This window comes from Scomber japonicus, chromosome 24 (assembly GCF_027409825.1).
Source record: "Scomber japonicus isolate fScoJap1 chromosome 24, fScoJap1.pri, whole genome shotgun sequence".
Taxonomy (NCBI): domain Eukaryota; kingdom Metazoa; phylum Chordata; class Actinopteri; order Scombriformes; family Scombridae; genus Scomber; species Scomber japonicus.
In genome coordinates, this window is record NC_070601.1 from 8433137 (window position 1) to 8446895 (window position 13759).

At 41.3% G+C, this 13759-nt stretch overlaps 1 protein-coding gene across 1 annotated transcript; it reads left to right on the forward strand.

The window, feature by feature from the left end:
• Positions 1–1116: 1116 nt before the first annotated feature.
• On the forward strand, positions 1117–13455 carry LOC128354359 (uncharacterized). The gene is made up of 10 exons (XM_053314596.1): positions 1117–1254; positions 3120–3265; positions 4519–4600; positions 4779–4914; positions 5254–5456; positions 5592–5728; positions 5870–6011; positions 6117–6398; positions 6541–11821; positions 11936–13455. Exons 1-10 carry the CDS (start codon positions 1129–1131, stop codon positions 11944–11946), a joined length of 6546 nt encoding a protein of 2181 aa, XP_053170571.1. The 5' UTR covers positions 1117–1128; the 3' UTR covers positions 11947–13455.
• Positions 13456–13759: the final 304 nt, after the last annotated feature.

Sequence of the window (13759 nt, forward strand, 5' to 3'; positions counted from 1 at the left end):
AAACAAATACCACATTAACAAGGCTGAGTGTTCACTAGGGTTCAGCAGTTAGGCTCAACCGTGGGTCTGTTTTTTTATGTTTTGGTATAAATGCAGGCCTGTGTTTTAATTTAATATCATTTAATTAATTTAAGAATTAAATGGATGTTTAACACTGTTAAGGATTGTGTATTTCCATTTTATGCTACTTTAAACTTCCACTTCACTACATTTCAGAGGGAAATATTGTACTTTCTACTCCACTACATTTATTTGACAGCTTTAGTAACTTTTCAGATGAAGATTTGACACAATGGATATAAGAAGAATATAAGAAACATTTAAAATACAACACATTATTAAAGATGAAACCAGTGTGTTCCAACCTTTTTGGCTTTTGAACTTCTTACAAAAAACAGTGTGTGTTTCGTTTCAATAAATGTTCAAATAATCCAATATTTCACCAGATATCAGAGAACCAGTAATCATCTCACATTCCTCAGGTATATTTAGTGGCCCCAAGGAAGACCATCTCCTGAACCACTGGACTAAACCAACTAATTGTATAAGGTAGTTAAAAGTAGCTCCAACAGTAAGATGGTACACACTGATGCTTAACTATTAATAATCTAATGGTGTCATATATCATAATATATCCGTCAGAGTGATCAAACCACTACTTTAACTACAATTATGTAAGTACATGATTTGCTGCTGAATTAAGTAGGACTTTTCATGCAAGATTTAACTTATAATAGAATAATTTACATGGTTGCATTGGTATTTTTACTCAGGTAAAACGTCTGAATACTTTTTTGCATCACTGTCAGCAGAGCAATCACTCTAATAATTTGCCATGTTTGTACTATGAGCTTGGTAAGAGTCATTAACAACGCGCTGTGTTTGTGTCTGCCATGTGGTTTGTGGCGCATGTTATACTCTCCTGCTAATGCCGTGCGGGCGAGCTTACAAACGAGAGCAGTGAAACTTCGAATCCGCCCCACATGTAGCTCTCCGTCGGTGCGCGCTCAGGTAAAAAAGAAGTGACTCCGTTCACGTCGTCCAATCAGCGCTGTCAACGCGAGCCGTTGACCGTGGCGATGTGTGGTGTTGTGTGGTAGCTGCTACGAGCACGGCTAGACAGGCAGTATGGCGGAGGAGGGCAGTGTGTACGAGTTAGAGGGGCTGGAAAAACAACTACAGAGTTTGTTAAGCCGCTATTCAAGTGAAGGACTGCGGGCCGACAGCAAACCTTTCTGCTTGGACTACTGTAAGGTAAGGAGCCGTGTCTTGACGTCGGTGACAGGCTTGTTGTGTCGAAGATAAGAGCCGACTCCCCTCCCCCAGAACACGGCTAGCGTTAGCAGCTATTAGCGCCTACTTAGGACGAGCTGTTGTCGCTTTAAACACTTGATATACCGCTGTAACGCCCCCCTTTTTTATATATATAATTAAAACTTGTGCTGGAATTCATGTGACGCCTTCGATACGGTTGTGTCCTATTTTAACAATGATTGCTTCACTGTGCACAGCTAGGATGCTAACTAAGCTAACCTACCCTGCTAGTAGCACAATATTTGCCCCGCAACTTTAGCGTCGTTAGTGTTTATCAAATCAGCCACTGGACAACTTTTTTGCAGTGACACAGCACCTTTTGGTTAACACTTAACCAGATAGGAATGTGTTAGTTAGCGTTAATCTCTTAATGTACGGTTACCATGTGATGTGTAGCTAACATTACCAAACATTTGCCAAATAGCCCTCTTCGTAATTTAGAAATCTGGCTTAATGATCTGTTTTAGGACATGTGGCTTAGCTGTAGGTGTGTTGCTGCAGTAGTACAGAACAGCATGTATTACATCATAAGACGTGCATATATATACCCTGAAGTTTTCCTTATTGCCATGACTTTAGGGGAATAAAACCAGTCATAAAATCCTCATGGAGAAGTGCATTTAAATGTCAGCTGTCTTGAGATTGTTTGCTAATCTGTTAGTCACTAAATAGACTTTAAATAAGGCTTCAACCTAATTAGTAACAATGGGGAAATTGTCTAAAATAAATTGCAGGGTTTAACTCACATAATTGCAACAAAAATCTCCCATCTCTTGTATTTTTGCTAGTTGACAATATCACAATATTAATTTAATTTGCTGTTTCTCATTCAAACTTAAAAGTCAAGGAGTAGCCCCAGTGTTAAACCCGTTTGGACACTCATTAATATAAATTTATGAAGCATGATGAGTGTGTCAATTTAGCATTTTCAGTCAACTTAAGTTTGTAATGTTGTGTAACTTGTGGCAGTTTGATTTCGTAGGATAATGGTTGCATTGGCGGGACAAAAGGCCCCAAAACAACATTGTTGACAGTTGACATTCTCTGGATTCAGCTGGTGAGGTTTCTGGATCTCCACCATTAGAGGGCAATATACACACATAGTGTTGGGGGAGTAGGGGTGGGAGAGGGGTACATCAGGCCCAGTCTGAGTGTTGTGTAAAGCACCACTGGATGCAACTTCGGTAGTGTACCATTGTATATTGTAGTCAAACAGCATTCAAGGGGGAAAAGACGGATATAACGGTCCAGACAAGACAACTGTGCCAAGTCTTCATGTACTATATAATGAATAGTTTAATTTAGAGCTTCAACAATTAGTTGCCAACTATTAAATTAATCCCCAACTATTTTGATAATCTATTAAGTTACATTTTTTGAGTCTAGCGTCTTTAATGTGAACTTCTTGACAAAATAATGCATCTAATGACACCAGCTTGGGCTTTTTCACCATTTCCGGATATTTTTTGGACTGAACAATTAATCGATTAATCAACAAAATAATAGAGAAATGATTGATAATGAAAATAATTGTTGATGCCTTAGTACTAAACGGTGAGATAGATAGCAGTCTGTTTTATCTTCATTTTTAATTTCTTGTACATTTAAGAAAACACACAAAACTGCACATGTGTTTAACGCTGCATAAATCCCACAAGTGTGTTCCTTGTACTTTTTGTACCCATACTCATAGTTTCAGTCAAAACATTATTGCCACAGACATACACACGCTTAACGATATGAGCTACTATTGTCCTTGGGTTGCCATTATTGACTTATCTTTGTTTTAATTCTTGTCTGTGCAGCTGGTGGAGGAGTACGCCTCTTGCTGGCAGGTGCCGCTGCCTCAGCTCAGGATCTTTGAGGTGGCTCTTTGCTGCTTCGCTCGAGCCTCCACTTTCTTTGCATCAAACTGTGATCATGTGCTCCACACACTCAGTAGTCTGGCCTTGTAAGTACACACACCTCCCTAATCCTAACACACACCACATAAGTGATGGCCACATATTTAAATGCTGTTTTAAATCTAAATTTGAATCAATTTAATCGTGCTAAATGGTTTTCCACTCAGCAGGGCTGATCCCACAGTAGGGAAAACTCATTGCTACAGCAGCAGTCCCTTTTAATTCTTGTTACATAAACATGCAGCACCAGACAGGACGGTGTGATTTAGTGACCACAATACACGTCTGGAAACCAGCAGCAGAAATTGTGGTCGGCGACGGATAAAGTTTGACTGACTGAGCTCTGACCTCAAGCTTTCATTTCTCATCTCTTGCCACTATGCTTGAATCTGCACATTTTTAATGTCTAGAGTGGAGTCAGAGCAAAGTTAATGTTTTTTATAGTTAACATTATCCCTTGAAAAAAAACAGCATTGAGCGGTGGCACAGACCATCGACAGCTGCTACAATCACCATACTTGATTTTCTTGCCAGTCCAGTGATAGTAGTGTTAGAGTAGTCCAGTTTTACTATTTTTAACACACAATGTGATCTCCATAATTGTGACCTTAATCTGCAAATTATGCCTCGGTCATTTGTGGTGATTTATTACTCATGCTAGCTGAAACTAATTGACCAATATATCAGTTGTTGGGAGGGCTGTGTTGACAGGACCATTGCTGAAGTGTCTTGTTGATTTTTTCCAGTTACACAAATGCTGGAGGAATGCTCCTCACAACCTTGTCTCGTTTACATTTCTTGAAGGCAGAAAGTTGACCGGATGTTTATCTTGAACTGTTATGTCATAAAATACACATTCATTTGCCAGTTTTAACAAACTGAGAGGAAAAAGAACTGTTTAATCATTTAGCATTTGATAAATGATAAGATAAGATTTAATGGAATCAATCAAACTTTTGATTTTTTGTTTTGCTTGTCGGCCACCTCTGTAGTAGTCTGGTTTATTTTCGGCCAGCTGAAAGTGGATTTTGCCCACACAAGCGCATTTGTTGACCCCACTCCATAAACCCTCATTCCTCCATCCCATCTCCCACAGGGTTCCCCGCCACTTATCAATTAACTGCATTCCTCTACCTCTTTGTCACGGTGTCTTTTATATATATATACACACACACACACAAAAAGTGAATTACTGTGGATACCTAGGTTGGGCCCATCTGATTGAAGTTAAGTGTGTTTACTCTGTTTTAAAATGTCGTATTTGTCGATGAAAGCTAAACAAATGTTCGTCTCCTCACAGGAGTGTTTTTGAGTTGCTGCTGTTTTTTGACCAGAAAGACTTCCACCAAGAGCCACTGAAACACTTCACTGTTACATTCCAGGTGAGAAATATATATAGACATTTTTGTGTAGTTGTTTAAAAAAACATAAATTACAGTATTAATATGTATTTTTCCATATTCTGTGCTCTACATCTGAACCATTCAGAAAATTTTGTGTAACACTGGGTGATGGTGCCAGATAGGTAACATAGTGTTTTTGTCCCTGGGCTGTTTTTAGGAATGTCATTCGGCCCTTGCGAAGCATCAGAATGTTCACTTACTTCAGGTGGAGCGTTTGGTTCGGGGCGGTGGGGCTTGGGCCAGTTCAGCCTTACAGGCAATCCTCAGTGATTCCAGTTTACCTCAGAATGAAGGTAGGTTAAACTTGTTGAGATTATAATTATATGCATCTGAATCTGCTGATCTCACTTTCTAATCCTGTTTATTTGCCGTGGTTAAATGTCAAGATATACAAGATAAGATGTTATTTTATATTTGTCTCATATTGAGGCATTAACCCAAAAGTTTAATTCCAGTGTGTATCTGAAGTGGACTCCTGCTTTTCCATTTCCATTATTAATTATTTAGGTATCCAGAGTTTATCTGAATGTCTTTCTGCGTTCCTTGTAATTCTTGCTAGCTGGTGTTTGCAGCATCAACAGTATTCAGTTTCAACCATGTCTATCTGCTTTTTGGTTTTGGCCTTCCCTCAGTGGATGAGTGCATCAGCTCGGAGCTGCCGGTGTTCTTCGAGCTTCGGGTGCGCTATCTTTTATCCTGTGAGCGGCTCAGTGAGGCTTTGGCCCTGGCTAAGTGTTGTGCTCAACATCCCACAGCAGGGCAACACTTGTTCTTCCTCCAGGTCTACCTCACATGGCTTCACAAAACGTCACAGCACGATCGTCTACATAAAGAGGTGGGTGGAGTAATAGCATGAGAACTTTGGCTTCTCTGTTTTGCACCAGTTGTTTTTGCTCGGCTGCCATACACCTGTATCAGGATTGTATGAAAGAAATACCCTTTAGCCCTAAACTGATGCCTTCTCGTTCAGGTGGCTGACTTCAGTGGCAAAGATGCAGTGCACATCATCTGTAATTTGGAGGGTGAGGAAAAGGATGAGTTGCTACTTGCCCTCAGCAGAGCCTTCCTCTCCCAGCAGCTTCGCAGGGGAAACATGTACTATTTGTGGTAAGGCAACTTAAATTTGATGTTTAAGTAAAGAGAAGTTGGTTTATCACACCAATAGACCTTTTAACGAGTTCTCACTTCATACAAAAATGAAAAAACATTCAAGTAAACACTAAGAGTAATTTCCTGTGTCCCCTACAGTGATCTTGTTTTTGTATGGAGCAAACTCCACAGTCGGTTGAAATCATCCAAACAAGTTCTGCTTGAGGAGAGTCGTCAGCTGATGCTGTCTGCCACCAATGTCAACTCAATCTTCCCATTTATCAGAGTGATTCTACAAGAGGTGAGAAATCATAAAAAAAGTAATCATAAGTTTTGACCTGTTAAAATGTTACATTTTCTAAATATATTTTGATATTTAACAAGTCATTTGTTTCTATCTTACTAGCTGGGTGATGATGGTATCCAGTTTTGCGTGGAGCTTTGTGCTAATGCCCTGGAGTCTTGCCTTTCCTGTGATGTCGTCACCAAGTCCCTAATCTACAAAACCATTGCTGGCCTGCTGCCCAATGATCTGGAGGTTTGTCGGGCATGTGCTCTCCTGGTCTTCTTCCTGGAACGCTCTGTTGACACCTACAAGATGGTATATCTGCTCTACATGCAACCTGACCAGGACTACAACGGAGAGTACAGCCCCATAAGAAATCACATCCGCTTCGAAACCCTTCAGGTAGAGCGCCTTTTTTTATAATGGAGAGAAAGAGTAGTTACGTATAGAGTTTCACAATGTGCATTGTATAATCGCTGACAGGCAAACTGTGTAATATAATATTCAGTGATGACTTCATACGTATTTTTTTTTCTATTCTCAGGTCTTGAAGAAGGGCCTGTATTTTGACCCAGAGTTCTGGAACCTCATTGCTTTGCGGACCAACTGTTTGAAGCTGATGAGAGGGAAGGTGGTTGATGCTGCCCTCGAGGAAATCATGGATGAAAAATGGATCTCTAAGTATTGCACCAAAGAGGCCGCTTCCCGATCACGTACGTCACTATGTCATAAAGGAAGTAAAGGGGCAGCAGCAAAGAAACGCCACCATAAAGAGGACAGACATCCTAAAGAGGATATAACTGACATGGAATCCAAAAGACTAAAATTGTCTCACGGCAAAACACGGCTAAATGTTGACCATGCTCTAAAGAAGAAGGGCAACCAAGGGTCACGACATATGAAGGAAGCCTCATCTGAACCTTTGAGGCGTTCATTTTGGCAGCTAGACAGAATACAGGACAATGTAGTCGTAGCATATGGAGAACAAAGACGCACTACACGACTATCTGAAAAGAACCCGCCAAAACGGAGGATTCGAAAACCCAAGTGGCTTCTGGAAGACTCAGGCACTCTTGAAGAGAACAGTGTTCCTCCGAAGTTCAAAAAGCACGGGTTGAAACATGGAAAGCACCATCGATCGTCTGTCGTAAAGGGCTCGGAATCTGGTCAGATCAAGAACAATTCAAAACACAAAGTGGCAAACTCCCATTTAAAGGCGAAGGAAAACAACACCAAGCACCAGAAAGGGTTGGACTCTCGTGAATCAGCCTGTACTCCACAAATAATTCTCGAGCTCTCCCTTCCAGACAACGAACTGATGGGTACTTTTGCAGATGACACTTGCCACAAACAGAGAGGGTACCCTCAAATGCTTCTTTACAAACCCACAGTGAAGCTTCCTGCCACATCACAGCCGGTCAAGGCTTTGCATCGCAAAGAGGTGATTCTTAGAGCAAGGGATGCAACGATGTTTGTACAACAGTTGCATTGTTATACTCGGAGGCAGAAAGGCAAAAGGACTGGTTCAAATATTCATGGATCAGTATCAACCATCACACGCTCATCTGTGCAGGGAAGTCCTCCCAAAGATCCAACGAGAGAACTTTGTGAAAGTCCGAATGTTGAGATGAAAGGTGGAATCGCCTCACAGACACCCGCAGCAGCTGAATCCTCAGTCTTAGAAAAAGTTCTTCAAAAGAAAACTTCAGCGAGAGAGCTCTTTGAAAAGTCTGCAGTCGAGATGAAAGTTGCTACTCCCGCACAGACATCCGCTGCACAAAAAGTGACAGAAACTTCCATGTTAGAAAAAGTTCCTCAAGCTCAAACCACAGAAAAGGTGTCACAGACTATATCTTCAGCAAGAGAGCTCTGTGAAGAATCAGCTGTTGAGATGAAAGTCACCATTGCTTCTCAAACTCCTGCAGGGACTAAAGCGACACAATCCTCAGTTATAGATAAAGTTTCTAAAGCGCAAAATATAAAAGATGTCTCAAAAACCACAGCCTCAGCCGAGGTTTCTCAGACCTCAACTGCACACAACAATCGGATGGTAGTTACTGATGAAATCCCTCCAAACTCCAGCACGGCCAACGTTTCAAACACAGGTGAACAAGCACAGAGTTCACTTTCATCGTGGTGTAAGGGTGCTACAAATTATGTAGCCCATGTTAAAGCAAACACTCCAGAGGTGGTACCTAAAGACTCAAATGGACACTCTAAAGATGAACTCAAAAGGGACAGAGCAGATACAGGTGTTCATAAAGGCACAATCTATGGAGAGAACATTGGGACTTCGTGTGAGTCTACTTGTGTATCTACAGAGGCAGACAGTATACATGACATATCTGCTCTGACATTAGTAACAGAGATGGTCACTGAATTTCCACCTGAGGAACTTGCTCGAGACCTGGAGAATCACAAACTACCAGTTCCAGAGGACGGTGCAGCCAAGGAGTCAACATCAGTGCTTAAACCGAATGTTCCTCACAAAATACGGACTACCTCCAGCTGCTCTGTGCCACAACAGGGAGCCTCTGCAGTTGCTGACATGCAAGGTAAAAAAGAGTACGAGGGAACCGATGACAGTGATTCAGAAACAGTTGAATCGGAGGAATCCAAGTTGGAGTACAATTGCATCTTTTGTAGCAAAGTCTTCAAGGGTCACCGTGTTGTGGTTCATGCAATGTTTCATTACCGTAAAGATGAGTGCATGTTCTGTGGGACAATGTTCAAAGATGACCTCCTGGCCATGATGCACCTGTCTGATCACATAGAGAAGCTAAAAAAGATCAAAGCCCAAGAAAACTGCGTGTCTGAGACCAAAGATATCTCCACACCTAAGACCTCTTCCAAAGCCAAGAACACAAATGTGTCTTCTGGGCTTCGTAGTAGTGGGAGACAGAGGAAATGTACAGTCCGTCCTAATTCTCTGAGCAATCTAGAGTCAAGCCCATCTGAATCCAGAAAGTTAAGATCAAGAGACAAACCAGCAGATGGTCAGGATTTACAAGAAAAGGAGAAAAACAAGCACCATGATAGCAAGACTCCTGTTCACAAGGTAAACGGACATGTTGGAAAAAAGAAACAGCTTGACAGAATGAAACGGAGCACCACAAACTCAAAAACCAAGCAGCCACTTAAACAGCAGGAGATTAAACAAGAGAGAACAAGTGATGGAGGGCTTAATCCTGAGTTAGTGGAAAACCATGATCTCAGAGTAGACTCCTCTACTACATCAGTGCAGGTAAAGGAGGAGTTTGACTGCTCCACTGAAGCTACAGCGAAGGAGACAGCATCTCTGCAGGTCCTGAAAACAGCCACAAAACAAAACGGGCAGGTTGTTGAAGAGAAAAATGTGGACCCACAAGAGAAAGTTTTCTGTCCTGCGGATGGATGCACTTGGTTTACAGACCAGTCCAAAAATCGTGTTGCACTCCTTTACCACGCTTTGGACGATCACTACGGTGATGTCAAACCTTTGCAACTGTCATTTCAAATCTCAAACAGCAGATGCAGTATTTGCATGAGGGTGTTGTGGAGTTTTGAACATTTTCAGCACCATGTTGAAAGACACAGACTGGCTCCTCGGCATCCATGCCTTCATCAGGGTTGCACTGCCAGATTCAAAACCGGAATGGAAATGAGACGCCATGCCAGGAGGCACAGTCCACTGCAGGCAGTGTGCTGCCTCCCTGGCTGTTCTCAATTATTTATTTGTCTCTGGGCACTGAACCTTCATGAAAGAGAGCATTATGCATCCAAATCCACTAAACCAATCAAGAACACAAATGTGCAAACAAATGACAAACATAATAACTCACTGGCCGAGAAGAAACACGATCACAAGCCAAAAGATTCTACTGCTGCCACTACTGTAAAAAAGACTGTGAGTGTCAAGACTGCTCGTAAATTAAGAGGACAAGCTGCTCATAATTCATCAACAGGAAAAAGTGTTAGTGTTCCTCCTCTCTCCAGTGTCACGTCATCTCAGTTGAAGGAAGAGGCAAATGAGACCAAGGATTCCAATGTGTTGAAGAATCTCTCCAACAAGGACACCACTGCAGAGTCAGCTGTTCCTAACCTAAGATTGAGGCAACCATTAAGAAAGAGGCAAGTGGCAAAGACAAATCTGTTGGCTCCCCAAACTCACAAAGTCTTATCATCTTTGTTAAAAAACAAAAGCAAAATGAGGCACAAGTTCAAGAAACAGCAGGTCAAAGTAAACACGAAAGATCCTAAAAGAAGAGGGCGTCCTCCTAAGTCAAACAAAGCTGTACATGATGAAAACACTACTACTGATCGCAACAATGAAACCGTCAAAAAGAAAACTCAGCCTCCTGCAAGCCCCTCTGAAACAGCAGAGACTTCCACAGTTGGCAGCAAGTTAAAGGTAGAAGAAGAAAAGAGCCAGCATGTTCAAGATGAAGTAAAAACCATGGAGACTTCAACCAATAAATCAAAATCCAAGAAATCAGTGAACAAGCATGTTAAACAAAAGGTCTTACATAATAAATCTGCACCTGCTGTTACAGCTAAGAGTTTAAATCAGTCAGTCACCACCACGTCAGCAGACAAAAAACAAAAGTTAACTGCTGACAAAGGGAAGAAATCACATATTACGAAAAAACGCTGTGCTCCAGATGATAGTCATACAGCCTCTTTGGATTCTAGTAAATCAAAGAAGCAAAAGGTTACAAACAGCAACAAAACAGCAAAGGCTGTCAACAAAAAATGTTCTCAAAAAGAGCTGGGTGTCTCAACAGCCTCAAAAAACCCTGCCAAGTCAAAATCTGAGACCAAAGCAACAGGCGCTGTAGAAAGTCTTGCTGATGAGGAGAGAAAAGCAGATGCAGAAAACACAAACTCAACACAAAATATCCCTGGTAACAGCTTCAATGAAACAACTTTACCACACACAACCTCAGGAGAGAAAAAGCAGAAGTTGTCAAAGAAGGAAAATAAATCTCATGCTCCCAAAGAAAATATTACTCAAACTGCTTCCTCTGACTCAGGCAAGGCAAATAAGAAGCACACAGTTATTATTAAAAAAGGGGACAAAAAAATAGTCAAGGAAAGACGGCCATGCAAAGACCCGAATAAAACATCTGCTTCCAAAAAGACTGCAAAATCTAAATCTGTGGTCCAACAGGCTGAGGCCAAAACAGCAGCAGCAGGAGCAGGAGGAGTGAGCTGTCTCAACGTGGAAGGAAAAGCAAAGGAGGAAACCTCAGATGCAACTCTCGACAGCCCCGGTTCCTCCTGCGTATCTGCTGTTACTGCCAACGTAGAAAATGAAACAACTCCCCCGCAAACCTCCCTTGAGGAGAACAAACGGAAAGAAACCACAAAGAAATCTCAAGACGTGAAAAAATCCGAACACAAGAAAGCAAAGGTGATAAAGAAAGAAGGCGACGCAAAGAAAAAATGTCCACGTAAAGATGAAGGTACTCCGTCAGCCCCGAAAAAGCCAAAGCCAAAAACCCAACCTAAGGTCAAAACAGAGGAACGAGCAGAAAGCGAAGATGATAAATCGACCGTATGTATTGACACTCTTGCGGAGTACGGAAAGAAGCCGTACATGCGCCTCCCACCGACAGCGTACCTTGACGAGAAGTTCATCACCATGCCAAAACGGAGGAAGGAGATGCTGTCTTTCCAGTCGACTCAGAAAAGTCCCCCTCCTGAGCAGGCTAACGTCACGGCAGCTCAGCAGAGACAACGATGTGCCAACTGTTTCGCCACTTTCAACAGCGCAGAGGAGCTGCAGAGTCACCTCCAGCTGCAGAGTTGCTCAAACCTCTTTGGGTTTGACTCAGATGATGAGGGTGAGTAATGCAGTTATGACCTCCTTTGGCCTGACTTCTGATTATGGAAAGTTAATCGGAATATAAAGGAACATATCATAATTTTCTCATTGTTTCTTTCTTTTTTTGTTTCAGGCAACAGTTGAATTAGTCGACTTAATTCAAACGTGACTTGACATTTTGGATGCATAATGGCGTGGCCTGTGGACCTGCATGGAGCTCCTGGATGGAACATACCTCAGCAGATCTCTTGGTGACTTTCTCATTATTTGAGGCAAAGACTTGTGAATTTTGAGTTGCCGGAAGATGAGAACTGAAAGGGTTACCCGACTTTGGCTGCAGCATGTGCAAGGCCCAGGAGCAGAACACATAAAAATAGCCAATCAATAAAAGACTACTGAACAGAATCCGAGTTGGACTTTTTAGCAGAACAGCTAGTACTGAAGTGCCTGCTCTGGAACCAGTTTCCAGCTGCTTCACCTGGTAATGGAGATTAAACATTGTGGCTTAAAAGACTGGACTCTTGAAAGCTGTGAAAGAAACTGACGAAGACAAGGCTGCTCCTGCTATCACTAGGATACATATTTTTCATATCAGTAAGCCATAAAATGACATTGTTTGCTTTTTGCACTCTTCTCATAAGATTTGTTTCTGCTTAAACTCTCAAAGTGATGAAGTATCTTAAGTTCCTGCTATTTTAGACTGAGTCTAAACTTTGAAAAGCTATAAGAAGACTGCTGTATCAGTCTTCTTTGGAAAGATTTTAGGAATTCTTGTTTAAAAACTATTTCTTAAACAAAATTCCCTATATGATCAATTAGGTCTTTGCCGCTTGTCCTCACCACAAGTAACCAATAGGGGTCAGCATGCGCTAAGCCTCTTCATCATATTAACTTTTTTTTTTCTTGCTAAACACAAGATGATATTGTTTGCTCTTTTTTGTGCAGCAGAAAGATTTCTACATTTGGAGCTGCTCCACTGCATTCATCACTGTTTAACTTCCAGTCACATCCAATCAAGCTTTATTTCCTTTAGCAATAACAACTACCAACCGCAGTTGGCGCCAGTGTCCACACAATACACTGCAGGATGCTGTCACTGATCATGTCTTTCAGTCACTGTCAGTGGAGTAGCTGACACTCTGGCTGTCTTTATTCTCTCATTTTTATCTTAACAAAACTGTCCAAAAGCATAGAATCATGATTTCTCTTTTTAGCGTGAATGTTGTCTTTTTAGGATTCCTTCAAACAGACAAACGTGGCAGTCATAAACTACCACAGTTTTAAGTGTTACTGGGTGGCCACACCTGTCTTTCATGAGCAGCAGCAGGTTATATTTATTTATGTTTTATTTTCTATCTTTTGTAAATATTTGAAGAGTTTCAATGGCTTATTATATAAGGGGGTGTTGGAGCTGGGTTTATATTTTGTTCTTGAAGAAAAAAATAAAACTTATTTGAAAATGGCAACAATTTTTACTTGGAATGGCATGTAATGCAGATGAGGAGTGAGATTTCATTAGTGCAGTGAGCAGATCCAAAGAAATAAAGTAGGACATAAAATGCTTTAGTGCACTGGCTGCTGATAACACAGCAGTGTTGGGCAGTGAGCTGCAGAGCAAGAGAAAATGTTCAGATTATGTTTCACATTTAAAAAAAAAAAAAAAAAGCTTTGAATTAGACTCATCATTCACAAGATAAATCCTCACCTTTGCCAATGAACTTCTGGCATGTGTTATCTCACCAATTTTTTAAGTTTGCAATCCAACATGTGAAACTACTTAAAAGATGAAACAAAGGGCGGGAAGCAGATTGCCAAGTGTGCTTAACCCAGCAATAAAAGGGTCACATCAGTCGATGGGAAAATGTTTTGAGCCAGTATACAAATCTTAAAAAGGGTCCACTTTTACAGAGGTCCATTTATTTTTTTTAAAAATTAGTTGTCAGTCCCTGCAGCCCTC